The sequence below is a fragment of the Nelusetta ayraudi genome, unplaced genomic scaffold (genome assembly GCF_046127955.1).
Source record: "Nelusetta ayraudi isolate G7.1 ecotype Tasmania unplaced genomic scaffold, CSIRO-AGI_Nayr_v1 ptg000002l, whole genome shotgun sequence".
NCBI lineage: Eukaryota > Metazoa > Chordata > Actinopteri > Tetraodontiformes > Monacanthidae > Nelusetta > Nelusetta ayraudi.
The window spans coordinates 10719660-10747500 of record NW_027466052.1 but is presented as its reverse complement, the minus strand read 5'-3'; the positions used below and the strand labels follow the sequence as shown (position 1 = coordinate 10747500).

The following is a 27841-nucleotide window of genomic DNA, read 5'->3' as shown; positions in this document are numbered from 1 at the left end:
GAACTATACACTTTCATCCTTTTCTGCAAGAAATTCAGGTACTCACTTGCCTTTATTTCATATTTCATCTTCAAGAATGAATATTCCAAGTAAAGACAGACAGAGCACACGTAGTGAGAAGAGTGTAATTGGCCTTATGACCTTGGGTATTTACCATGTCTTTCTGCACCGGCTCCCACCTCATTTAGGTCTTCGGATCCCTGACTTCCACACTGATTTACGTAATTTCAATTGTGCAATACAAAAGTGTTTTTCAGCCCCTTCATGTCATCACTTATTCAAAAATATTGGTGTGTTTTCTGAATTAAGACTTTGATGCAATTGTTTTTTGCCAACCAACTTAAAATATCCAAAGTTTCATAGGAGAGATGGAATTCTTTGAGGTTGCCCGTCTATCTAAAGACCAACATAGTGTTTTGTGTTGATATTGTCCACTCAGAGCAGAAATGTTAGATTTGTTCTGAGATGCAGAACAGTGGATGTTCTGTGCGCTCATATGTTCTTTCATGTGCACTGTTTACATGTGCACTGACTGTTCAGCCGGGTCATGAAATAATAAAGCAAGGAGAGAAATAACTGACCTGCTTTGCTCTTCTGAGGGAGGACGTGAGCTGAATCTGTCTTTGATAATTCTTTGAGCCGTGTTACATGTCCCAATAGCTAATACGTGTATAAAACATTTCAAATGAAAAAAAAAAAAAGAAATGAGAAATTCAGATCATGAAAAAGCATTTGACGCCATTCTTGGTGATTGTCTTCAAACATGTATCTGCATATGATTCTTTGTTTTAGTGATAATAAATTACTCATCGATGGACAAGCACAGAGTGGCACGTCTTACAAACGGATGTAATAAGATGCACAAATATGGAGCTGTCGGTTATTCTATATCTGTGGTGTTTTTTTTCTTTCTCACCGCCCACTTCTCTCCCAGCATGCCTTCCTATTCCTTGTGTACATCTTTGCGAGGGCCACCGTATGAGGTCACTTTGCCACAGTCGGATAGCAATTAGCTATAAAGAGCCTCCCTGAGGGTGAGGCCTTAACCCGTCCTTTGAATCCAACCTTGTTTAGCCACAGCATAACATGCCGGAGCCCAGTGGCTTAGAGAATATGTAGGGGGAAAAATGTTGTAGCTATTTGCTGCCAAAGCCCCATGGCCAGTTCTCCTTCACTAGATCAATGTTTTCTTATGGTAGACTTCTTTTATAACTTTGGGAGCTAACTTTTTCTTTTCTTTCCCAGACCTGTCAAGATAGCTTTTTGAACTGTGCAAACATATTCCTGTTTAGTTGAAACCTTGTTCTGAAAACTCTTAACACCGTCTTTAGTTCCCACGGCTGCGCTTAGGATTGCCTAAATCATGCAAGACCGCCAGAGGCGAGCAAAGTTTTGAATCGCAGCACAGAAGAATCATGCAATTTTTGCTTTATTTATTTATTCATTTATTTATTTATTTATTTATTCCACCAAGTTCACTCACTTCTTCATTTTTATGCAAGTAAGGAGCTGGTCCAACCTGATTTTGTGCCCACATGACCTTCACGTGCTGAGTTAAGTGAGAGGTGGAATCCTAAAGTAAAAAGCTGTAGTCGTAGTTTTTAATTTCTCAGAAAGGGAGAGGCACTTGTGATCACATGATGTCAAACATGATGTCCGTGAGACCAGCGGTCAACAGTGTTTTTTGCGCCACGGACCGATTTAACGTCAGACAGCATTTTCAGGCACCGGCCTTCGAGGTGTGGCGAATAAATACAACAAAAGACCATGATATGACCGACATGAAAACTGTGGTATTTTCTAAATATGTTATTAAACGTGCAACGTACTCAACATCACAACAACAACGTAACATCAGTAACATATGCTTTTTTTCTTTCAAAATACTCCAAAGGCTGCTGGTGCACGGTGCTTGGTCTCCGAGTGGTGAGGCAGTTTTGAAGGCTTCATTGCCTCATTAGAGAGCCGGCCACCGCACATTATGCAGAGTGGGCTCGGTGCGTGGGAATCTCCTTTCAAGAAAAAGTCCATATTTTTAGTCGGACTCTTGGTTTTGTCTGTTAAGTGCAGCTTTCTTTTTCTTGGAAGTCGTAGGGTCTTCTTCTCTCTCCTCACTGGGCCTTTTCCCCTGAACAAAGACACTTCCCAAATACGTCTGTTTACTCTCATTTTGCTAGCTAGTGGGTTTAATTTTAGTGGTAACGTATCACGTGACCGAGACATGCGCCTTGACGTGCATCAAGAGTTGAGCCATAGACGGATGCAACGGAGGGAATCTGTTAAAAAAAATTTAAAATAAAACATTGTTCAGACTCAGATAATAAATAAAGTAATCAGAGTCATTTATTCTTTCTGACCGGTAATGGTCCGCGGACCGGGGGTTGGGATCCACTGTGTTAGATTGTACACTGTAAACTGTGTATAGACTTAATCCATACAGCCCACAGGATTTGTCTCGTGTCTGTTGAAGATGGTGGTAAAACCTGAAAGCTTATCAGTCTACGAGTGAATATCTGTCATATTGTATCATCCTAATCAGATTTGTGATGGCATAGGTTTAGTAGTGCTTCACTTGCCCTGAGATTAGCTGCTTTGCTCCGCCATGTTCAATGGAACTAAAGCAACAATCCACTAGGGAGTAAAGAAGAACAGCTTTGACCAAGTTAAAAAGGCTTGAATCCTCATCTGCATTATGCTTTAGTGTTATGAAAAGTTATCATCCAAAACATATGAACATTTCTTTGTTATTCAAGTTTTTTGATTCCATTCCCTCAACCACATCTTTTATTCCTGTTACTCACGGCACGATGACCTCAGATGCATAAAAAGCTTGTCAATCTCTGTGTGCGTGTGCATCTTTGTGTATTTCTCTGTGGATGTGACTCTTTTCTGCCCACAGAATGCTTAATGTCATCTCTGCCTACCCTCCCGCTGTATTAACTGACTCTGTGGGCATCGTAACTGGCAGACAGACACTTGACTCCTCTCCTCTCACCTGGCTTTCTGTGTGATTCCTGGGGGGACCAAGCAATGCAACAGGATACTTGGAAGAAGAAAAAAGATGTGATTTTACCACTTGATTCATATTTAGGTCTAAACAGCGATCTAGATGTGTTTCTCACTCTTGCAGCTTCGTGGTCATAACTTCTCTGTCTGTTTTGCTGTTATCATGGTTCTGATTTTAGTGTGATTGTTCAGTTTTGAACTGAATCATATGTATTCCTTTTCAAAGTGCTCACTTATAGCTTCAAGTGGGGCATTTGCCATAGAAATCTGGGCTTGTAAGACCGGGATGGATTTTGTCACCTTCACCAATACCCTGCGTCTGGTGTCTGCAAATGCTACAGTGCACCGTCTGATGAATGCAAAGCAAATTTTCAAAGTAAATGTAAGAACGTTAGAGGCATTATTAAGTGCCGCCACAGTTACTTGACATGGCCAAGGTGGCGTCACGACTCAGAACTCTCCTAAAAAACGCAGGCTGTGACCGGACACAAGCAGTTTTGGATCGTCCCAAATTTGCAGCGCGGCACCTCGGGCCTCACTGACCGCTGGCCTCCTTCCCAAAAAAGGATTCTGCAAGCAACAATAAAAGTTAGATAGATGGCAGCGCAGCTTCAAGAGCGACAGATAGTCTGAACTGGGTCATCAAAGGCAGTTACCTCACTTCATCTCTAATAATGTCCCCCAGTCCTGCACCCAGGTCTGCTGCAGTTACCTGCATGATGGCCCCGGCTGCTTGATGAATGAGTGTGCCCGGCGTCTCCTCCAGACTGCACTGCGAGGCTCAGAGATTGCGACCGAGGACAACCGCAGTCAGCAAATCAATTCACAGCTCTCTGGAGAACTAGTCAGCACTTACAAACTCATCTGCCCTTAAGCATGGACGATTTTCTTGTCACCTTGTTTCCCCGCCGGCCCGCGGGAACGCAGCCCTCTGCCATTTGGAGCCCGACCGGTGTGACTGAAACGACTTCACAATAATTCAGGACATGGACTCCAGCTTGTTCCGCCAGCCAGGATATTGTGGTTGTCAGTGGAGATTTAATTAACACCTGAAGGCTGCATTAGCCTATACGTGCTGCGTGCCCGATAAGAGCCACCGCGCATCCCGTTGGAATTTCAAAGTAATTTTTCATGTCTATTAATAGTTTGGAGTGCATGCTGCGACAGACGGATCTGAGATTTAAGAGCAGAACTTTGATTGCAACATCAGAGGAGTTCCTGCCTCTCCCGGGGAAAAGGTTCCTCTCATGGGGGCTCGGCTTGAGGCTTTAATTTCACATAATTGTGAGATCCTGGGAAAAAGCTGACCATAGTTCAAAAGCAGAATGTTGTATTTTATCATTTAGGGAGGGCAAAATACCCAGCAAGGTTTGCAAAAGTGCTCAGAAGTTTTGAGCAGCTTTTATACCTCTTGAAAATGCAAAGACCTGCTCAGAATGTTGGAGTAAGTTCAGAATATTTTTTCTTCAGCTGGCTACAAAAAAAGAGACCATTCCATGCCGCTCTTGTGTGCACACTTGCTATGGATGCCTCTACACCACATTCTTGATCCTTCACTTCGATGACCTATCTGCGTTTTTCTGCACTCAAAGAAAAGCAAGCTGGCTCGCAAATGTTAATGAGACAGAGAAAAACCAACGGTATGTGTGGTAATTAGCATTAATGATCTTTTTAATAATTATTATTTTTTTCATGTGTGACATGATGGTTAGGCAAGCAAGCTGATAGCGCTGCGAATGATATTCCAAAGGGAATAAAAGGCGGCGGCGGCTGTACCGCTCCATGTAAATATATTTCTCGCCCGAGCAGGAGGTGTTAGCTCCTGCATTCTGCGGGCAGGCAGCCACAGGGAGCTGTGAGTGGCTGCTCGTATTGATTTCTACTAGAAACTGTCTGAATAATAAGTAAGTTCTACATTGGTCTGGTTTTAGTTGAAACTTAAATGTCAGACTGGATTATTTGGACATTAAAGACACTTCAATGATGAGACTTTAATTAGGGAACCTGTCCTGCAAGTTTTTTTTTCTTTCTTTTTTGTAAAAGTCTGCAAACTTCCTCGTAATGCATTTGTACTTTTCTGCATAGCCAGCCTTTATTTATAGACACAACATCGCAGTTATTTGCTAAAACTGCAAAGTTTAGAAACTGGATTTTTTTTTCCCCCTCAGAGTACAGCCTTGTCTGTTCTTCTGCTTCTTCCCAGCCCTTTGATAATTCATTGCTTCAAGTGATATATATATTTTGTGGCTCATTTGTTGACTGAAGTAAGAAAGATTTAGAAGGATCAGCATAGATTTCCTTCACTGCATGATATTGGGAAAAAAAATCTCTGCTTTTCTGCTTACGTTTGCCATGATTGTGACCTGTCTAGTGTGATAAAAACTTCCAAGAACTGCTGACGTTTTCCAGGTATTTTTATGGGAGGTGAGAAGGAGACACAGTCTAGTATGAGACAAGTAGGACAAAGACACAAGAAGGTGCTGTAGCAAGGATTCTAAAATTTGTGGCCTGTGTCAACCAGTGGAGAAAGCAATAACGCTGTGTGCCATGCAGGTGAAGTTCTAGGAAAGACTAGTGGAAGCTAGATTATGCACAGAGTTGCAGTATTTTCTCTGAGGGTGTTGATAGAGAAGTGCTGAGATGTCTCTGTGAGCGCTGTAAGACAGTGGAGAGGTCTGCTGTAGGTAGGACTGCATCATGGACCATCCCTTGGACGGACGAGGTTAGATGGGAATGTCCATGTACTGAGATGTTTGCTGATGACATTACGATATGTAAGTGGGAGCAGCCAGAAGGTGGACGGTCAAGTCAAGAGAGGGCATGTGGTCAGTAGGTGTGAGAGAAAACAATGCCAAGGATGGGGTTGGAGAAGGCAGACGATTGGCTGTGGCAAGCTGCTGAACAGCTGAAAGGAGGGGAAGAGGCGTCTTTATGATCTATGCAACTCTGATCATAAAGAAAAGGCAGACTGTGTCTCTGACGTTTTTAAAGGAAGAACCTGATTTGTATGATGTATACTTTATTTTTAAGTTGGTTTTGGTGAATAAGAGGCCGTTGTAAAGTGCTTTGGGGTGCCGTGAAGGTGCTGGAAATATAAAAAGTGCTATAAAAGTGCAGTCCATTTACCATCTTCTTTTTTTTTTATCATTTGGCTGGTATGTGCGTGTGAAGCCATGACAAGTGTTACTGCGGAGCATGCAGGCGACATTAAACCGCATTAAGTCTGCGAGTCCCCTCCCAACCGTTCCTCATCGGAGACGATGCCGTTTTAAATGCCGCCTCTTGCCTAACAGAAAATTACAAAGGCTAAATCAAGCGTCCCAAATGAAGGTTCAGTGCGCTTGTCAGGGCTGGATGGAAATTATTCACACAATATGAATCTTTTCCCTCCAAGATGAAAGAGAGTGATGAATCTACTCTAATGGAAGCGCTTCCTCTATTATGGAAAAGACTAAAGCTTTTATCGTTTTGTTTTCTCTCTGCAACACAATCCACTTTGAAGCATGGTGACTGCTAAACCTTGATACGTTTTGTTCATGTGCATGAACCCACACACTGCCTCCCCGAAAGCGGGCCAAGCAGAATGTGCAGTCTTTGATTGGTGTCTTATCCGTCCAGGTCCTGCCTCCTAAATCTTTTGTTTATCATCCCTGCTTTGTACATATAAGAATATTCACCTCAATTGAATTAGACCTTGAAATTGAATCATGCCTTTCAGCAGGATGGGCCTCTCTGTGGGCTCATGTGATCTCGGTACCTGCTAAATTAAACTGCCTCCTCCTATCTTAATTATTTTCTCCTTGATGAGAAATTGAGTCATTATCAGGGCAGCGTGTGCTGTGACCATCTCATTCATGCCTGAAACTAAAATATATGTATATTGGAATTGGAATGGTCGGCATGATCATTTCAGATTCAGAATGACTCGGGTATAAAGCCATTGGATAATTGTGAATGAATAAATGTGATTCTAATGATATCCAATGACCATCATAAAGTACTTCCTGCATTAATGCATTTCTTGGTTGACAAAGGTGTGAATGACACTGCTGTTTTCCCGCTGCCAGAGGCACTCCTTCCTTCCTTCCTTCCTCTCTTCCTTCCTGCTTTCCTTCCTTCCTTTCTTTAACAGTCTGCCTTTTGTTTTTACCAGGGTCTATTAAATTTAATCTTGCATCTTATAGTCATTCTGTGGAAATATGAAATGAAAGATCAGGCATAAAGAATTCGGGTCGTTGGTGGGGAGCCATTGAACCTTCACAGGGTTGACCTTTGACCTCTGAACATAAAAGACATTGCATAGCCTCATAGACGACACCTGACCTTTTTCTGATTGGGACTGGGATAGCAACCCCTGACTGCTCGGAATAATTTCCTGGCCGACTTCCTGAGGGAGAGTGGTGTGGAGGAGTGAGATGAGTGAGAGGTTAGCGAGGTTAGCGCGTTCTTAACAAAAGAGCTATATTGATTCAAAAAAGAAAAGATTTTTTTTCTCCTCTGCGCTCAAGAAAGGCAGAGCGTCCTTAAACTATTGAGTTATTGATGTTTTCTCTCGTTTAATATATGAAGCACTTCTATAAATGAACTGTACTTGACTCGTTGATTGATGGCCATTGGACTTCCTGTGTTCATATAAAAGCCGCTGGTTAGAGTGGAATGGATGGATCATATCTTGGCTGGTTATTAGCTGGTAACAGATGCAGATGCCACCCATGCGCCACACACGGGACACGGGGCACTAACAGGGTGAGCCGTCCTTTACAGACTGAGGGGCTCAGAGTGATGAACTGTTAAAGTGCCACTGGTCGTTTGTCCAACATCACGTTCTCTCCAACAGTTGGGCCAGTTCCAACTGATTCCTAACAGCTTCTGTTTCCTAGCAGAGCTCCTGGGGACATACGCTGAAGGAATTCTTGAGTTCTTCACGCTTGCAAAAGAAAAGTGTAAAAAGTCACACATGCTCAAACTGAATTGAATACTGACAAGTCCAGACTGATTAAAAAACACTTGTAGTGTGATTCATTGAAACTCGACTTTTGTCTCGAGCTATTTTATTAAGTTGTTTCATTACCAGCCAAGATCTCATTCACGGCTCGTTTTGTGGAGCTCTGTGCCCAGAGAAATGGCTCTCACAAGGAACCTGTGTCTTTAACCATCTTGAATTTCCCTCTTAGTTGGCTCGTTTTAAAGGGTCTGTGTTACATACCAGATCGTCATCTGCATACGCAAAGAGATATCCATTGGTGTAGTGACTGTACGAAGAACACTTAGGACACGTTGAGAGGTAAAGTCTGAGAAGCCTGCTGCCTCTCACCCTCAACAGGAGGGTGGATGAAGGTTGCCGGGCTTCGCTCGGGATGTCACTGGTGCGGTGTTCTCGTAGACAATGCACCGCCTCACCTCCGTCCAATTTCATGCCTGATATCCTCAGCGTGAATCCAGCAGTGGGGCCACTTTAACACAGCGGGACACAAATGCCCTTTGAGTCCGCAGGCCTCCGACTGTGGGGCTAATCTTTATTTTAAAGAGCCACCATTTAAAGGTCAGACATGCATAATTTTTTTTTTCTTTCGTTCTCAAAGAGAATAGTCTAAACAGTTATTTAAAAAAATGACCAAGACAATCCCACACACCATTATGGTAAAACTAGATCAGAGAAAACAAAATGTAAAAGATAAAGACTTTTATTTTTTTGCTCAACTATGGCAGGATGTCGCTATAATGCAATACATGCACTAATAGTTTTCCCAACTTTATATAACGTATGTATAAAAAAAAAAAACAGCTCATTTGATGCATCCTAACAAGCGGAGAACAATGTTCTGTTCAAAATGGCAACTCCATTACAACTGAATGAGAGCAGAGCAGAATTTTCCTAGTTGCCTTGACCACACACAGCCCGTCAAGTCGCCATCCGCTCGCATATTCATGCGCTGGTGGCGCTGGTGGCAGTGACATCCGTGCAGGGTGCCAGTGCCTCATTAGCAGATTTTTGTAGTATCTGTGAAAGTGATCCTCATTTAAGAAAAAAAAAAAAAGAACCCACAGTGCCAGCGAGTTTGGTAGAGTCGAGTCGAGAATTTAGAAAGTTTTCTTGGTATTTAATAAAAGCAGGAAAATGAGACGAAGCAGAGGAAGGATGTTCCTCGGCGACATGTTTTAGTTTGCTTGGCTTTGGCCTGGTTTTGTTATTTATTATTTATTTATTATTTCAATTTATTTGAAATAAATCCTGTTGCGTGAGCATTGTGAGTACTTGCCATGTCTGTTTCTGTGCGGTTTTAACTGCTCTGCTGTTTTACTCCTCTGTATAAGTCCTGTGTCAATTAATTAATGCAAGAGAAGCATCCGTGACAAAGCAGTAATGCAGTGCACTCAAAAACAAATGTCATCCTGAAACTTAAGTTTGGCTAAAACGAAACATAATTTTACATAATTTGGTTTTGGCAGCAGCATTTGTAACCATTCAAAATGATGAAGTCTGTGAAAGAGGAAAACAGTGGCAGATGTAAGAGGGAGAGAGAGAGAGAAACAAAAGATGGCTATTTCAATCACGGAACTCTTGACAGATTGCAAAAAGACAAACTGGAATGTGCTTTCCGTGCTGGAATTTTTCTTTTAAAAACAAACAAAAACAAAACAAAACTGAGGGGAAAATTCATGACATGAGATTTGCTCATTAGACACGTCATGAACTGGTGAAAAGCCTCGGAGGATGACACAGAGGTTAAAGAGATGGATGTAGTGCTAAAGTGGGTTGAATGGAGACAGTACAAGTATTGGCACATGATGGAGTATAGCCAGGTGTAAACTGAATCAAGATATCCGGGTACCATGAAAAAGAATCGTCCTACTGAGCTTATTTTTGCTTGATTGAATTCACCGAAGTTTAGGAGCCGACCGTGAACGCAGCGTGTGGGCGAACGTGCTCACTGTCGGGATTGATTTTCTCATCTTCGAAACCGGAGAGACGGTTTCTTCTCCTTTTTTAAACGAACGCAGAAGAAGTTCTTATCCTGCGTAATGCCTTTCCTCGCCAAATGAGAATGTGCATGCTTGGTTATGCTTGTTAATGGAGACGTGCGATGGGGAATCTCGGGGTAATGATGTGTTGAGCAGTCTCGTCATTTAACCAATAAATCTTAGCGCCATCAGTCGTTAAGCTCGCGGGCAAAGTTGTGTGAAGTGATAAAAGCGAATTTATTTACGACGCGTCTGCGGTGAAATTTGTCCATTAATGAATAAACGGCACGAGATTTGTCGCCTCCTCCCGCGAGTATGACGTAGGGCAGGTTGACAGACGCGTTGCAATCGTGTTCCGCACACTTGTGCTTTTAAAGTGATTATATTACGTATATACCGCACTACATACATTTTAGACGGCAACATGCTGTAAGGCAGAGATCTAATGGTATTTACATTTGGGCTACCGGCCCGAGTTCCCATAGTAACCTGCAGCATCTGAAACATTCAAATCATTGGATGAAAAGCCTCCTTTTGTGTCCAGTTTTTTCCGGGACATTTGGAAGAAGGAAACAAACAAACAAAACAAGCATTTAATATATTGTGAAAAGTATTTAGAAATGGAAATAAAAGCACTGAATTTTGAAATTTTCTTCCTCCAAGGTGGGGCGTGACAGAGAAGGTTTGAGAACCACTGCCCTAATGCCATGCAAGTCTATGGTCAAAAGTCAACTTTGTCTTGCTCCAAGGTGGGGCGTGACAGAGAAAGTTTGAGAACCACTGCTTTAGAGTGTGAAAGTCAATGAAGTGCAGAATTGATAGTCGAGCTCAATGTGTGAAAGCTGTGTTTTTAATAATGTGACTGGAGCCCGCATGAATCTTTCAGGGCGAGGTGTGGCCCAATGCTATCTATACGGCTGCTACTACTACTACTACTGATGATAATAATAATAATAATAATAATAATAATAATAATAATAATAATAATAATAATGATAGCTTGAATTTATATAGTGCTTTTCAAGGCACTCAAAGCACTTCACATAGAAACCATTGGTTCATCCACACCTGTTGATCGATCCATCAATCTATATTATTGATTGGGATCCTTACTGCCTGTGTTTTAGTTTATTCCTGGCTGGCATAAATTGGCAGAGGCGCCTCCGTCAAGCTTTATTCCCACCACACGCTGTGTACTGACACTGTTAGTTTAAAAGTCCCCTTTCACTGATCTACATAATTACAATCAACAGTGAAATGCAAAGTGATCAGAGTGATGCCACGTACTTGCTTCTGCCTGGGCTTGTCTCTGTAGTTTTGTGGAAAGATTCATCAGGAACGAATTGAAACAAAGCTTAATATTGTATGTTTTTGTATAATAATTTCTGGATATGCAAAATCTTGAGTAAGAAACTTGGAGAAAAGAAAAGCGATTGATTGTTCCTCGACTTTTGTGAGTATAGTAAATACCGGGGAGGAAGCTCGTTGGTGCAGATGCTGAAGACAATGCGTCCTTTCCAGCAGTCAGGAATCTCAGCTTGACAGTTCAATTTGTTCGAGAAATGGCAGCCAAAGAACAAAATTGCATGCCGGGGTCTCTCTCTTTATTTCTTTTCTTGGCTACCTCAGCATCGATTTGTGTCAATATCCTCAAGTTTGTTCCTAAATCTTTAATCTTCATCTCACCTGAATACTGACGCCCCCTTCCTCTCTCCCACAGCCAGACCAATCAAAAGTGACAAAAAAAAAAATCCTTGACATCACATGACATTAAAAGCTATGAAATTACTCCATGTTCACCACCGCTAGCTGGAGAGAAGATCAATGTATTCCTCTTTTCATCTGTTTAGTGAAACACCTGCGTGATGTTTTTCCCCTCCTCCTGTTTTGCTTTGGCAAAATGACAGCCAGTGGCAAGCCGTCACATTCCGACAACCACCAGCCATGTGAAAAAGAGGCGAAACACCAGAGTTGTCTCAGAATTGTAAAAATCAATCAAGGCAAACACTTGTTTCATCTTCATTTCCGAGCGTCTGACACGGAGTGTCGCTGGCTGTTGCCGGTGAAAGGAAATAAACACAGCCGGAGCTTAATGTTTTATTGATGCTCTACTTCATTAAGACCGAACAAACAGCCTTGAAATGTTGACTTTGTGAAGAACACCGAGCATGGTTAAATGTTTAAAATCATTTGGAGAGATTTTCTTTTTCAGCTATGTTCCTATTTTTCATTCGAAACTCTTTTTCACTGTGGAAAATGGGATTAATGTCAACAGACACAATGAACACCGACAGAGTTTAAAGTATTCAGTGCAGTTTAGCATCTCATTAAAAAAAGGATGTTATCTGCCTCCTAAATTTTTACCAGGGCTTGGAAAAGTTAAAAACTTTTAGACATTTAACAGAAAGAGCAACAGTGTCTTCCTAGGATTACTGGCGCTTTTAATGCTGTTGAATTAAAGTACTCTGCTGTATTACAAAATTTAAATGGATTTTAATGGAAATGCATTTAGAAGTAGCCTGCCTGTGGCAACTTGGGGAAACTGTCATTGACTTTGTGTAAATGTTGAATCCACCATCACCTGCACAATGGAAATGAGTTCCTTATTACTCATTTTACTCATCATTGTCCTTTAATCTTCAACACTTGGTGTTGCTGGCCCCTACCTGCTTGATGTCATGACTGTGCACCTGTGATTTAGTGTCACATTTTATTGAATTTTGTGACAATTTATTTATTTATTTACTGTGCGGCAGTACATGAAATCAAGACTTGTATCATCACTGGTGCATTTTTATTGTTTATCTACTTTATCAAAAGTTTCCCTCTTGTCTTCTGTCCTTGTCGTTCTGTAGGGGGACGAAGTCCTCACGGTCATCAAAATGAAAGCTCAGTGGCCGGCCTGGCAACCGCTGAATGTGTAAGTATCATCTGCTACTGTTTGGGTACGTTTGGGTTCCAGTGTATCAGGAGTGTTCTGCTTCCAGGCCCCAGAAAACATTCTATGCTGTCAACATCTGAATGTTCTTTAACAAATTTTATTACTTCAAAATAGCACCGTATTAACCAAAGTTAATCAAGATTGTTGACTTTGAGGTTTCTCTCCTGGTTAGACATTCAAAAGAATCTAAAGTTGCCCCCACCACCCCCCGACGAAAAATGTACTGATCGGAGGGAAAGCCAGTTCAGTGGTACCCTGAAAGTGTCGACTACACCGTGTGACACAGTGCGCACGTTCACTTGCTCCTAAATTCATGAAGGCCATTTAATGTCTTATTCATGAGGAAAACAAGAAGGTCCTCGGTTCAAAGAGCGTTGGTGTGGAGGGACGGCGCCGGTTCTCCTCCTCAGCCACGAGCCCACGAGCCCAGCTAATTATAGCAAAGCTGAAACAACAATAAAAGCGGTGATAACATGATAAAAGAGTATCAATGACGTGAAGAATTGCTCGTTCTTTGTCAAAGACACCAAAATTGCGTGAATAGACGCAGGGTGCAATTTCCCAATCGGAACAAACAATGTCATGAGAGCAGTTCTGCGAAGAGAAGACGATGAATAAGAATGGAGGTCAGCATGGGGCTTCAGGCAAACCCTGTGATCTCAGCGCAACCTATGATCTCACACGGAGCTGTGCACGCTGGCGCGCTGCAGCCCGAAACATCAGTCACCCACGCTCAGGGCAGGGAAGTGACGACGATAGCATTCGCTGACAAGAAGAGTGCTGAGATGTTCAGGTGGTGAAGACTTTGGAGGGAACAAGTGATCATTTTAGCTGCTTTCATTCTCAGCACAGTGGCACTGATTTGGGTTTCTTTGTGCTTTCTCAGTCTGTATTAAGTGAGGAGGAGGAAAAAAAGCAGCTGAGGTGGAAGATTAAAAAAAGTATGAAAGAGTGGAACAGGTGACAGCCATTATCTCTAATATTGCAGCAGTTCGTCTACGGCAGCGACTTTTCAGAGGCCACAGATGTAATAAAACATTAAAGAGGGTAAAGGAAACTTCTTCTCAAGAACTGTCTTGATTAGTGCAGCGACTCTGCAAAGCTGCTGCTGCTGTTTCATTTACCAGCAGCGTTCTGTCGCACTTGGCAGGCACAAATGAATGGAGCTGTATAGTAATCAACACGCACGTGCCTGTTTCTGCATGTGAAACCAAGCGTGCTGTTGGGTGAAGTGATGCTTGGATTATTTGTCAGTAATAATAACCCATGTTAGGCTTTTCTGCCGGCTGCATTTTGTAAAATAGATTGGTTGAGTTCCCTCAAATTCTTCAGGGTCCAGCGGAAAGGCAGGCCGGCATGAAATGCAAGAATTAAAAAACATACAAGCAAAAAACAAAGAAAAAAAAAAACTTCTTCAGAAATGACTTGATGTTTAATGTAAGGATGGATAAATAGTATTGAATCAAAAAAATCAAAAAGGAAAAGTCTCTTCAAATGATATGTGGAAGCCTGAACGTCTCCCTCAGGGTCACAGCGGCATTTCCTGCAGTCTCATCATCCTCACAGCTGCATTTATTTGGTCGCCTGGTCTGACTTCCTCAACACCCCCATCAAACAGGATTAAATTGGAAATGGGAAATATGGAAATCGTATTCATAAATTGTCATTTAAACGTTTGCTTTGTCACTGCGAAGCCCACACAAGCACAGCGTCAGAGTCGTGCCAGGTATGTGCTGATACGGATGGCGCCGTCCTGGCAGCGTTTCCAGCAGAGGATTTGGCAACTGCTGTCTTGCTTGGAGAAACGTGGGGGCTTTTATTTATTGGAACTGGTCTAACAGAATAAAAGTCCTGAATAATTTGCCTCAAAACTTGAGAATGCCCCAGAGGTGATAATAACAGAGCAAAAGTGATTGATGGATGGTCACCCCTGGATTGATGCCGCAGATAACCCTGCGATTTGCGTCAGTAGTCAGTACTTCCTGCGGGGCACCACAGGGCCTTGAATCCCTCATCTCCTTCCTCTGCAGAATACTGATGAAAATTTGAAAGTAAAATTTATTTACACAGGCGTGGAGGTCACAAAGTACTTCACAATAAAATGAATCAAGCTATTAACTAAAAGCTTAATGAATAAAAGCGAATAAATAGGTGTGTATTTGTGTGTTTGTTAAAGCCGTGCACCACTTCCTGGAATGTTCTAGTTCTGTTTCCTCTGCTCTTGCGTCTACAGAGAACCAAAGAATTGATTTTAAAATACTTCTTATTGTTTTTATAGTTATGAACAGCCTACAGTAGCTCCCTCCTACTTTGTCCACGTGCTTTCAGAATACACGCCAGATAGACCCTTGAGATCATCAAATAAAAGTCTCCTTACCATACCTAAAATAAATTCTAAATCAGCTCCTGGTGCCTTCAGCCATTTCGGTCCTACTCTTTGGAATTCTCTACCACATGAACTTAGGTCTACTACATCAGTGTCTTTTAGAAACAGTATTATTATTGTTATTTCTTCTGTCAATGTTTTTAAGTCTGTCTTTTATATTATTATGTTTTGTGTAAATGTAACATGTGCTTATTTTATGTTTTCTTATTTGTTTTATATGTGAAATGTTAATGTAATTATTATGTATGATTTCACCTACTTCTTTTTAAGCACATTGAGTTTACGCTTGCCGTATGAAACGTGTTATATAAATAAATTTGACTTGACTACAGATCCTGTCAGCGAATTCAAAGAAACTTCATGACCTCATGTTGTCTCGCTCATCAACTTTGTCAATTGTTTATCTTACTGCCAGACAAAAACCTTGTCAAAAGCCAATTACATAAACACACCATTTATGGCACTTTGGGGGGAAAAAAACAACAAAAATAACAAAGCTTTCATTTTATCTTGGGGCATTAATCTTGTTCTCATTTTGCGAGCTGACTTGCACTGTCTCGACTTCCTACGTGTTGGCCGTCTTCACTGAATCTGAGACTCGCTCGGACTAAAAGCGTCAGTGTCCATTCAGTGGATAATGGCTATTTCACATCCTCAGCAGCCATCATTAGTAGAGCAGGGCCAAGTTGGCTGGAATCAAATGGATTTACATGGGCAGCCAGAGGGGTTAACAGAAATCCCCCGGCTAATTGTCTCTTACACTGCGAGACGCTCTTCAGCCCTAATTAATCTTGTATTGGCAGGGAACATTCCTGTAATTAGTCAGGCCTGTCAATCTTCGTTCAAAAACGGCCAGTGACGTGCATGCAGATGTGAGTCCCTGTGTGCCAAAAACGAGAGCGCTAACGTGCTGTGATGGAGTTGGAAAACTCGGAGATTCAAATTCACTTCCCATCCCCCGGAGTTTTCAACTTCAAGGCAGGTTTGCTCTGGATAATTCCTCGTGATGATGCGCCGCTCTGCCCTAAGTCAGTGAGAACTCCACTCCTGCAGAAAAAAATACATCGTGTCCGCATGAGAAATGCGTTAAAAAAAAACAAAAAAGAAAAACACCCTATGAGTTTAATAATATATTTTTAGTACCTCATAATAACAAAGTAGGCCAGGGATTTTCTTTTCATTTCCAACATGCAGCTCAGTTGAACATGATCCTTATTTTTATATGATTCATAGACAGGAGAAAAAAAAAACAGATTTATCATTTTTTGTGTGTGGGCGGATTGATTGCAGGAACTCCACCAGAACGCAGCACCTAAAAACTTATTTTTCCCCTCAAGGCAATAGGTAGTTGTTGCTAATTTCTTGTTTCTCTGTAAGTGCTACTTTTTTTTGTCAGACATCTGGAGCGGGCTCAAGTCTTTGTCAGCACTTGTTCCGTTAATCACAGCGCCGTGATGCCAGCAGGTGCAGCCCCATAAGCATTAAACTCCGCGGCCCACATCGCAGCGTCGTTAGTCCCGCTCATCCGGGACACACTCAGACTTTGCTGACTCACCCTGACCTCCGTCTCACCCTGCTCTCCCCCCTCCCCCTCCCCCGGCAGGCGGGCCGCCCCCTCGGCCGAGTTCTCGGTGGACCGGACGCGTCACATGATGTCGTTCCTCACCAGGCTGGGCCCGAGTCCCGACTGGAACGTGGGTTTTTCCGCTGAGGACCTGTGTACCAAGGAGTGTGGTTGGGTCCAGAAGGTGGTCCAGGACCTGATCCCTTGGGATGCAGGTACTGACAGTGGCGTGACATATGAGGTGATTAATATCATTTTGATATTAACTGTGCTTCTTATATATGCGGTATTATTATTATTAATCTCATTATTTTTTTTAGCACATCGGGTCGGTTGATTTGCTCACTGTGTTGTTGGGATGTAACGATTACCGGTAAAATGGTAAAGACACAGGTGTGCATGCACGGACAACAGTCTTAGACAGATCGCAACCGGGGAGGAAGGAAGTTCAGCGGACGAGGTCTGAAGTCCGAAGTCTGGGCGTATTTTGGCTATTAAAAGGACGCTGAGGAGAAAGTGGTTGTCAATAAAGTTAACAGAAGTTTGAAGTGTTACCCAACATTACTCCTGATTAGCAAGTCGCGTCTGCAGGTCACACGGCACATACAGCAGCAAAACAGCATCTTGTGTTTCGGTACGGTCGCTGCTACTTATTTTATTGCTGATGCTGCTTCAGAATCGGGGCAGACGCACAGTAATTATACTAGAGATGCGTGTTCGGTCCGTTTCTGCTTCGGCACAATGCTAGTTTCGCTGCTAAAGTTATAAACTTCATCGTAGCGCCCGATGCCGGTGTTATGTCGAAATCTGTTCACCCATCAATATGCGTTCCCCCCACTTTAACCTGCACCCAACCTTATCCCTAACCCAAACCTGTCGTCCTGCTTAACCTGACTCCATCTTTACCTGAACTCCAAACGGAAAACAGCGTTCCGTGTTAAAAAAAAACCAACAACAACAAAAAAACAAAAAAATCCTCGAGGAGTTTGTTGTTCTTTTATTTGTGTTTTCAAAATAAAACTTACTTACTTACTTTTTTTTTTTTTTTTTTTAATTATTAGCATTTTGAGCACATTCTAACAATAACATTATAATAATGATAAGCATGATCATTTTGGTCACAATAACTATGATGTGAAATTTTCATACCGTTACATCTCTGCTGTGTTGCCGTCCTCACTCTTTGCTGTGATAAGAGGCTGCCCACATTGCGGGGCGTCGACTAGCCGCCTCTCTGCCGTCAACCTCCCCTTGATTGAACCCCTCCCCTCACTCCACCCTGGCTGACGTGCGTCCTCACCCTACCCGCCCTGACCTTGTCATTACGCCAATCTTTTTCTCCTCCGTCTGCCCATCTGCTCAAATCAGCCATCATGGTCTCTCCTCGCCTCTTCACGCTGCTCTGCAAGTGAGCAACAATTTACATGTCAAGTCAGACCCCCATTTCTCCTGTCACACCTTCCACGTTCCTCCCCTCACCCTCCTCACGTTGCTGTCGGCGCTGCAGACAGATAAAGCCTGGCGTGTCCATGTTTGACCAAACCATGGGGGTGATACGTGTGAAAAGCTTCGGCTGCCGCCCGGTCACACTCAGATAAACCTGTTGAACTGCCTTGTCTTGATTGTTTTGGTCAGCCTCGGGAAATCTTGTACTCCCCCTTGTTCCTGTGAAGATTATGCCTGTTCTCTGGGAATGAGAATGAGACCTCTAATCCTTGACAGCTTAAAGGGCATGGTGCAGGGTGGAGAGACACCTTAGAATCAGAATCTCCTGACAAACACCACAGACTGTCTGGACGACACCAAGGCAACGGCGCTGATCTTGAAGCAGCAGATTCCAGCTGCATTTTCCCGCTGTTCAGTGCAGTGAAAACTGGCATTAATAGTTTCCTTGAAATGGTGTTGTGATGTTGTCTATGTGTGCACTGCTTTAACATTTAACGCCAGATAACTTGGTTTTGGAACTTTATGAAATTCACCCTAATATTAATGGTAAGATGGTTTCGTAGCACTTGAAAACATTGTTGCAGAGCTGTCCGTGGTACTGAAAAAGATAGTAATTTTGTCAAGACAAACAAAAATCTTGTGGATTTGTGATTTTTTTTATTTCTTTTTTTGTTTATTCATGATTTAGATGTAACATGTTTACACAGTTTTTTTCCCAGTTCAGCCTTCAACACCCCTTTTTTTTAAAAAACAAAAAACAAAAAACAAAAAAACAACAACCTTGAGGCACTGAAGAATGGGTATCACATAAATCTTTGGCTTTGCAAGTTGTTTTTTGTTTCTTCCTTTTTTTCCATCAATGTCTTCTACACCTACGACCCTGAGCGCAGGACAAGCACTAACAGAAAACGAATGGATAGATGTCTTCTAAAGAGGGCAAAGTTTCCAATAACCGACTCACTGCGGAGCCCGTTTGCTTTGTGGGAAGCTAGTGCCATCTAACGGCGCTTTCTCGCATTACATGTGGCTTGAGTCTAAAACACTGGCATTCAATTAAATAGAATCTTAATAGTTAAGATTCTACAGTAAACAACTATGGTCCATGCACGTGAAGGTTGGCATGTGCTGCTTTTTCGTCACCACGTGCTGACAGTGTTTTTTTCTAAGTCGAAATGTCAGATTCAAAAGTAGTCATTGTCTTGCGATGGAGAGAATGGCAACAGTGCCAAGCCAATGTGGCGGGCCTGGAAGAGGACTACAACGCTGTTTGGCTGCCCGGCACCCAGCAAGCCACGCTTTATAACAACATTTTACACATCAGCATCTGGTCTGGCATTAGAGGCCAGCAGGGATCTCTGATCTAATGGGTTTGACGGAGGCACCAAATGAGACGCTGTCAGAGGAGGTGTCAAAGAGAAGGGGAGTCGCTGGGCCAGGTGATGAAAAAGTACCTTAGCACTTATCTTTGTTCACTTGTCCCCTGCCAGCCCAGATAGATGAGCTTCATTTTAAAACTATAAGTTTCAAGGTATAAAAACTACAGTGTCGCTACCGAACTGTTTAGACTTTAGAGGAAATTACGTTTAAAATAAAAAAACAAACAAACTTGCAGGTGATTGGATATATTCCCTGTGCTACCAGTTTAGCTGTAGTTGTTCCTCAAGTCATATTATAATACATACATACATACATACATACAGTATGTACATGTATCTTACAGTTAGCCAGTCTATCAGCTGACAAGTCTGCAACAAAAAAGTATCATGAAATATTTAGTTTGTCATACTATAACATTCTCAAATCCTTATATTCATTCAACTCAGCCATAGATGATTATTTCCCCACAAACCTCAACAGAGCTTCAGATAAACGGCATGTTTAGCCTTGCCTTCACCTTCCTGCTCATACAATAGCGCTCGCTTCATTTTGTTGTCCTGCTAAAACTAATGTTTTGTTACAACGTCCACATTTAGAATGAAATCTAATGGCCTTGAGGGGAATAGCAGTGAGAAGGGTAGAAACCCCTTCGGTGGGAGATGTTGTCAGTGAGGAATCCGTGCCCTTTGTGACATCACTAATGGCTTGAGGTTAGCGTCATACAGAAGTTGGATGTTTGTCATTTTGAGATTTGATTGACGGACTACTTAAAAAATATGGACGGGGGCCACAGTAGGCCTTTAAGAAGCAGCGGTTATCCTCCTCCCCTGTTCACGCTTCTCTGTTTTGTCCGTGTTGACCTCGCTGGGGACTGGATGATTAGCTGCTCCTCTGCCTCGGGCGCCTGCTGCCGACGCCTCTATCAGCCCCACGCTGGGAGACCTTTTCTGTTGACTTAGGAAAGAATGGCCTGCTTAGCCAGGCACGGCGCTCGACCACATCTGCACTGCAGCTTTGCAGCTCGTCCTCTGTGACTTGATTAACTTTGGCTGACTTTGTGCGCTGTCTACTTTTGCCAAATCTATTTGTCAAACTAACACTACTTTTTTTCTTCTTTTAACCGTAAAGATTGATGGATTTGTTCTATGTTTGTCTCTCCTTCTATGTCCTTCCTTTAGTCTCCCAGCAAGGCCACAAATCCCCAGGACAAGATCCGTCCCCTGACCAGCCTGGATCATCCCCAAAGCCCATTTTATGACCCCGAGGGGGGCTCTATCACTCCTGTAGCCAGGGTGGTGGTGGAGCGCATTGCCAGAAAGGTGTGTATGATTTGCCACTGGAGGATTGACGAAAAGCTTTAGTAGGTACAGACCGGCCAGACCGTCACTCAATGACAGACTTCCAAGGCTTTGTTTGTGTAAGTTGTGTCACTGCAGAGGAGATCCTCAATGACCAATGAGTATGCTTTGAGTAGTTGAAAGGTTATCAGAACTTTTTTTCCCATTCCATTCTAAAGCTCATCAAAATATGTGGTGAAGTAAAATTCATTTAGCAGGAAATAATTGCAAACCTGATGGAGAGAAGGCATGTTAGTGCTCCTTTAGTGACATCTAGAGGTAGTTATGTGAACTTTGGCAAACTGCACTCAGTATGAAGGATTGTATGGGCGGCGCCAAGCAGATGTTTTGCAGGAATTGGTTTCACACAGGCAACTGAGAGACATAACAGCGTGAGAGCACCTGGTGAAAGTGATACTGATATAGAATAAACAAAGGATTGTGTCGGAAAACAAAATTATCAAGCCACTGCAACTTCCATAATGAAAAAAGGGCAAAAATGTAATTTTATTTTGCAAAATGTGAGAAAACAAAAAGCAGCATGTCATAGAACAACTGTGTAGGTTCTTGTAAATATGAGGCAGTCAACATCAATATATGGCGGGAAGACATTTTGGCGGATCTTGACTTCATCACAGTTATTAGGATGAAGGCTGGAATTTAGATGTGAATCAGAAAGTGTGTTTGGGTTTAGTTGCATGAAAAAATTTTGGAAAACAATACAAAGTCTTAACGGGGATATAAATACGTGTGTGTGGTGTGTGGCGTGTGTGTCCAGGGAGAACAATGCAACATTGTGCCGGACAACGTGGACGACATTGTCGCTGACATTGCTCAGGAGGAGAAGGAGGAAGGTCTGCCTGCACTTCCGTACAATTTATTATTTTTTTTTTTTTCAAATCTCATTTTGGTACAAGAGCTGCCACTGCCACTGTCACATGATCTTCTCTACTCGTGCTCCTGCAGATGACACGCCTGAGACCTGCATCTACTCCAACTGGTCTCCGTGGTCCGCCTGCAGCTCGGCCACATGCGAAAAGGGCAAGCGGATGAGGCAGCGGATGCTGAAGGCTCAGCTGGACCTGAGCGTTCCCTGCCCGCACACGGCAGATTTCGAGCCTTGCATGGGTCCCGGCTGCAGCGACGAGGGTGAGTGTCTGCCACAAGGTGTCCGCGCGGAGGAGGGCAACTGTGCACAATGAGTTGAAAGCATCCTCTCGGCGCATCGGCGACGTGTTTTCTTTTAAAGGTGACAGGTCGGGCTTGAGGAAACACTCAGCAGCAGCAATTTAGGAGGCACCACTTTCAGCCAGAACACCCTGTTCAGGATGAGCTTTTAAGCTGCACACAAAAGGTCGCCTGTATATTTTTTGTGTTATTTGGAACACTTAGGCAATCATGTCAGCCACTTGTGTTTTTTTTTTTTACCCCCCTCCTTTGTACATCTTTACGATAAATATTGCCCTGGGAAGTTTGGTTATTTCTGGATCAGCCAAGAGCTGAATGTCTTAAAAGAAACAAACAAATCATCAACTAATTAAAGTTCCCATTTTCAGATCTTTAATTTCCACGCAGGCCTCCACGTGAGCCTTAAATCATTTCTTTATTAATTTAAAAATTAAAAAAAATACATACATATATTTCCACTTCATTCTCATAGGCGTAATTGATACAAGGTAAGAACTTCTGTCTCTGTAAAATTCCAAATGCCAAATTTTTGGTTCTGCATGACCACCTTAACGCGCTCTCCTTCAGACGCTTCCACCTGCACCATGTCTGAGTGGGTCGCCTGGTCTCCGTGCAGCGCCTCCTGCGGGACGGGCTCGCGCTCCCGCAACCGCTACATGACACAGTTTCCCGACGACGGCTCGCCCTGCTCCCTGCCCACCGAGGAGACCGAGAACTGCGTGGTCAATGAGGAATGCTGTGAGTTCCCCCTTCCCCTCCATCATCCCTTCACAGCGCATCGCAGGTTCGCCTCACTAACACCTGCCGCGCCTCCATCTGCCCCCGCAGCGCCCAGCAGTTGCCTGGTTACCGAGTGGGCTGAATGGGACACCTGCAGTGCCACTTGCGGCGTTGGCATGAAGACGAGGGAGCGCAAGGTAGAGCGGCCTCGTGCAGATGGCTCCCTTTGCGAAGCCGAGCTGCTAGAAGTGGAGAAGTGCATGATGCCAGAATGCCGTGAGTAGCAGCATGTTTAAGTTCACAACTATGCTGCCGCCTCCCACACGGCGAGTCTTGATAAAAGAAAAAAAAAAAATCATCTCAAGAGGCGGCTCTAACTCTGACTGCATCATTTTGTCGAAGCACAACTTTTACCCTTGAGTCTGAAGCGATGAAACTCCTGCTGCTGCAGTCTTCTTGGTTAGCAAGCTGCTGCCGCTTCCCCGTTTCTACCGGGATGAAAGAAAAAAAAAAATCCCTGCGACCCCTTTCATGCGCAGATACGATCCCCTGCTTGCTGACGTCGTGGTCCGACTGGAGCGACTGCAGCGTGACCTGCGGCAAAGGTCTGAGGACGCGGCAGCGTACGCTCAAGTCCCCGGTGGAGCTGGGCGACTGCACGGAGGAGCTGGAGCAGGTGGAGAAGTGCATGCTGCCCGAGTGCCGTAAGTACGCCATCAAAGCAGTGAGACGGAACCCCGAGGAACCCGTCAGGGACTCTCAGGAAGTCCGAGGCAAACAGGAAAATGAAATGACACTGATTTGTTCAAAGCAATTTTTAAAGCTGGGACTCACTGCAGTCTGAACAAAATTACTCGCACATGAACTCAAAGTAGAATTGTCTGCTGCTATGTGGGATAACAGAGAGTTTTCCAGTAGCTAACTACACAGTTGCAGCAAAGAAGCAAAGAAAAACTTGTTGTTTTTTTAAGCTAGTTTTTGGAAACGTGTGGCAAAACTAGGACATCTAGTGGTGAGGCAATATAGCATACAGCCACTTCTCAGTCCGAGAACTTTCACCCTAAACATTATCTGCCTTCCAAATTCTGTTTCCTCAGCCATAAACTGTGCCATGACGGAGTGGACAGAGTGGTCAGAGTGCACCAAGTCGTGCGGGAAGGGCCACACCATTCGCACTCGAACGGTGACGCTGGAGCCGCAGTTTGGGGGAGACCACTGCTCGGAGACCATCCAGAGGAAAAAGTGCAAGATCAGGAAGTGCGGCCGGGGGCAAGCCAGCAGCGATGAGAAGAAGCGGCGCAGGGAGCAGCGGGAAAAGCGGAGGAGCAAACTGGGCCGACCCGAGTTCACCTCAGAGCATCCAGGTCAGCGTACGGAAAAACCCCAGAGTGGCACTCGACCCACGGGTCCTGATGCATGTCTGACTGTCTGACTGTCTCCCCTCCCTTCACTCCCTCTCAGGGTGCAAAATGAGGCCGTGGTCGAGTTGGACGGACTGCACGAAGCACTGCGGCGGCGGCATTCAGGAGCGCCTCATGACGGTGAAGCAGAAGTTTAAGACGGCCCAGCTGTCCAGCTGCAAGGACAGGAAGGAGATCAGGGCTTGCAACGTGCACCCCTGCTAGAGGGGAGAGAGGTAGGGGGAGACTGGGGTTCGGGGTGGGATCAGACGGGGACCAGGAGCTGGGTTAAGAAATTGGGCACGTGGCTGCCCAACCTTCAAAATGCACACCTTCTAGGGCTGCAGCGGCACACACTGGAGTCCGTGCGGTTTGCGCCCAGAGCTCTCAGACGCGTCATCGATGTCGCGGGAGCTCCGGGTGCAAAACCTGCCCGGTTCCCGTCTCGTGCCGCCACACTGGCTCTGATTGACACAAGACTCTTTTTCAAGGTCACTGTAAAGCCGCAGCATAGCACGTCTTGGAGATACAATTATAGAGAATGAAACGGTACAGTAATAAGTTAAGAACTGTTATCTATCTTGTGATTTTCTTCAGTAGTTTCAGTATATTCCAGATTTTCAAGCACAGGTTTCCGGTCATTCCAGTGTTTTATATGCCTTCGCAACACCCCTCGTTGACTTTTTGACCAGCCATTGTTGTGTATGTAGATGCACCGTGAGTAAGATCTATCTGAACATTTTTAGAAAATGTCTTTATTTCTTTCTAATTTTGTTTTCTCTGTGACATTTTGTTTGTTTTCGACAAGATCGCGTCCCAGGATTCTTACCAAAGTCTTGTGTAGATGTTTTCTAGACCTCTTCTGCTCCTTTTCTTTACCTCTGTTCCTTTAACATTAATATTTTGGAATATTTTCACCTTTACAATTAAAGTAAATGTGTCAATTTCTCATCCGCCTCCTCCTTTTTTTTTTTTTTTTACTTCGGTGCCGCACAGACCTTCTGCGATGCGCAATTTCTACCAGCAGATGGCGACACACTAGCATGAGACCCTCACCTTTTTCCCCACCAGGAACTCTGCCATTAGCGTGGTCTGCTCCAGTGAATTGTGGCCTGGCCTCCTCCTGCTGCCGTGGTGCACTATGACAAACGGAAAAACGTAACGCTCCACTAAAACAGATGTCACAATCGCTTACATATTTCAACAGATATGATATTTCCTGAGAATATTATGTGAAAGCAGCAAAAGCAAGACTTGTCAAGTGTTGCCGCGAGAAAAGGATGTCGTACCAACAACTGTTACCGGCGGAAGGAAGCATTCTGGAGTGGGTCTTGTTGGGCGTCAGGGAAAGGTTGCAGTGCAGGCGCAGAGCCTAATGAATGTATACATTTCCATATGACCCTGTGCACAACTGAACCACCGCAGCGCCGTCTCCCCCGTCTTTGCTGCGATGTGGGGGGAGGGAAACGGTGTCAGGCTCTCTTCACCGTGCAACACTGGGAACAGGGGTGAAGAAATTCAATAGGCATCACAATGCTACTGCTGTTTCCATGCCAACACAACCACACACGGGGGAAGCCTACACGTATCACGGCAGATGAGAATGTAGGTTAGATTATTACATCGGCCCTTAAGATGTTGGAATGGAAGTGGAACTTGGAGATTGCATGAGGTATATTGATTAAAAAAAAAAAATAATAACTATCTCTATATTTTATCTTGTAGCACGATAAGGAGAGCTCACCTCCAGGGCTCTTCAGTCTAGTGCAGCGGCCGCTTCGTTGCAGCCAAGCTGCAGTTGCGAGATTAGGCCAGGACTAGATCGCACCTAGGAAGACTGTCCACTGTGACTACTTATTTATTTGTATTATTACTAGTTCTCTATATTGTCATATTTAGTCTTCGCTGACTGACTAATGAAGATTCATTCGCTATCCAACCTCATTCTCACTGAGCCTGTTTGACACTGAGCATTACAGTTGCTGCCATCCATTTGCATCAGCCTCCTTGTTGTTTTATGATGAGTGCTATAAATCTTTCCAAGGCAAAACTAAAAAAAAAAAAAAAAAAGAAAGAAAAGAGAATAGCAGGAACACTATAATTAACCATTCCACTAAACAGTCCTGACTTTCTGGCTAACAAAGATAGTTGCAATGTAGCTTAGCAGTTTCAGTAAAATTCAAAATAAATTTATCGTTTGCTGCCCACTTACCAGCACGATTACATCACTGTGACTTTAAATGAATAAAGCAATTCATAATTGTAAGCTCAATATGATAATGTACAACAACCCCCCATCCTTTCATGGTAATGTGCACGGCGATATAAGTATTATGAAAGCCTTGAATATACGCAGTTTAATTATTCTCTGAATCTTTTTACATATATTAGCATGACTTCAAATTGTTGGGTTGCAGATGACCCAGAATGTGTTGCGAGTAAAAATGCACTCGTTGTTCAGTGTTTAAGATAATCATTTTAAAGTTATTGTATCACAGAGCAAAACATCAAGCGAATGGAGTTGGTTTAATAAAGTGGTGTTAACTTTGACAATAAAAGTGTTTTGTTCAGCTTTGAACAAAACTTGCGTCCAGCTCTCATCTGCAAAAAAAATTTTTTTAAATGTAATAATTACTCATTATTATATTGTTTTATGTTTTCCCAATTTATGTAAATTACTAAGTCTAGAATGACCACATTTGAAAATATCTACGTTTGGGCAGACCTACGTTTTAAAATGACTGCATTTGGACAGAACCAGAATTACTACAGTTGGGTTTTAACATTCTAAGAAATGACAAAATTTGGTACGACCATTCCTGGAGATTACCAAGTTTGGCCATTATCATGTTTGGAAACCACCAATTGAAAGGAGCCAATTAAAAACCTGTTTTGTTTGGACCACTTTCTGTTTGACAAACCTCGCAGGTAGTTTCATTGCCTGAACACACAAAGGAAAAAATAGGATTTGATAACTGAATAAAGCTCAGGGGGGTAAAAAATCAATAGCCCAGCAAAAGCTCTTCTCACTAAATGAATAGACCACAGCAACAAGCTCTGTCCTGAGTTTACAACCTGTTCAGACTTGGAAGCTGAGGAATCTATAAAATGTCAGTTAGCATTAGTGCATATTCAGAATATTTAAATAAACAATAATATTATCATTTTAAGCCAAAGCCATGGCTGGGGGCTGTGTGTGTGAAGTTTGCTGCCCTCGGCTGCAGATAACCTCCCTGTGGGCAGGGCTCATTATCAGCCTCCACTGCATATTTAAATTAAAAAACCGAGAGGCCCGTTCTGCTCATTGTGCCGCCGACTTCTTTCTCTCTTCTATTTTCTCCCCCGCTGTTGTTCTACGAGCGGGGACGATGAAAACCCTCATACACTGATAAAACAAGATGGCTTTCCTGTCATGTTGTTCTTCCTGTTGCTGGGGAAACCTTTTTGCGGGGATTTGCAGAGCGCTAATCTGTAATTGACTGGCAACAGGGCTGCGACGTGTCACCGTGAGAC

The 27841-nt window shown here is 43.4% G+C and overlaps 1 protein-coding gene across 1 annotated transcript in view; it reads left to right on the top strand.

The window, feature by feature from the left end:
• spon1a (spondin 1a) overlaps window positions 1-25386 on the top strand; it is a 71527-nt gene extending 46141 nt beyond the window's left edge. The window contains exons 9-18 of the mRNA XM_076023554.1: window positions 12825-12889; window positions 16900-17101; window positions 20862-21002; window positions 21799-21874; window positions 21987-22169; window positions 22776-22946; window positions 23037-23204; window positions 23468-23632; window positions 24026-24292; window positions 24390-25386. Of these exons, the coding sequence (XP_075879669.1) occupies window positions 12825-12889; window positions 16900-17101; window positions 20862-21002; window positions 21799-21874; window positions 21987-22169; window positions 22776-22946; window positions 23037-23204; window positions 23468-23632; window positions 24026-24292; window positions 24390-24553 (1602 nt within the window). The 3' untranslated portion in view covers window positions 24554-25386. The remainder of the gene's footprint in view (window positions 1-12824; window positions 12890-16899; window positions 17102-20861; window positions 21003-21798; window positions 21875-21986; window positions 22170-22775; window positions 22947-23036; window positions 23205-23467; window positions 23633-24025; window positions 24293-24389) is intronic.
• The last annotated feature ends 2455 nt before the right edge of the window (window positions 25387-27841 follow it).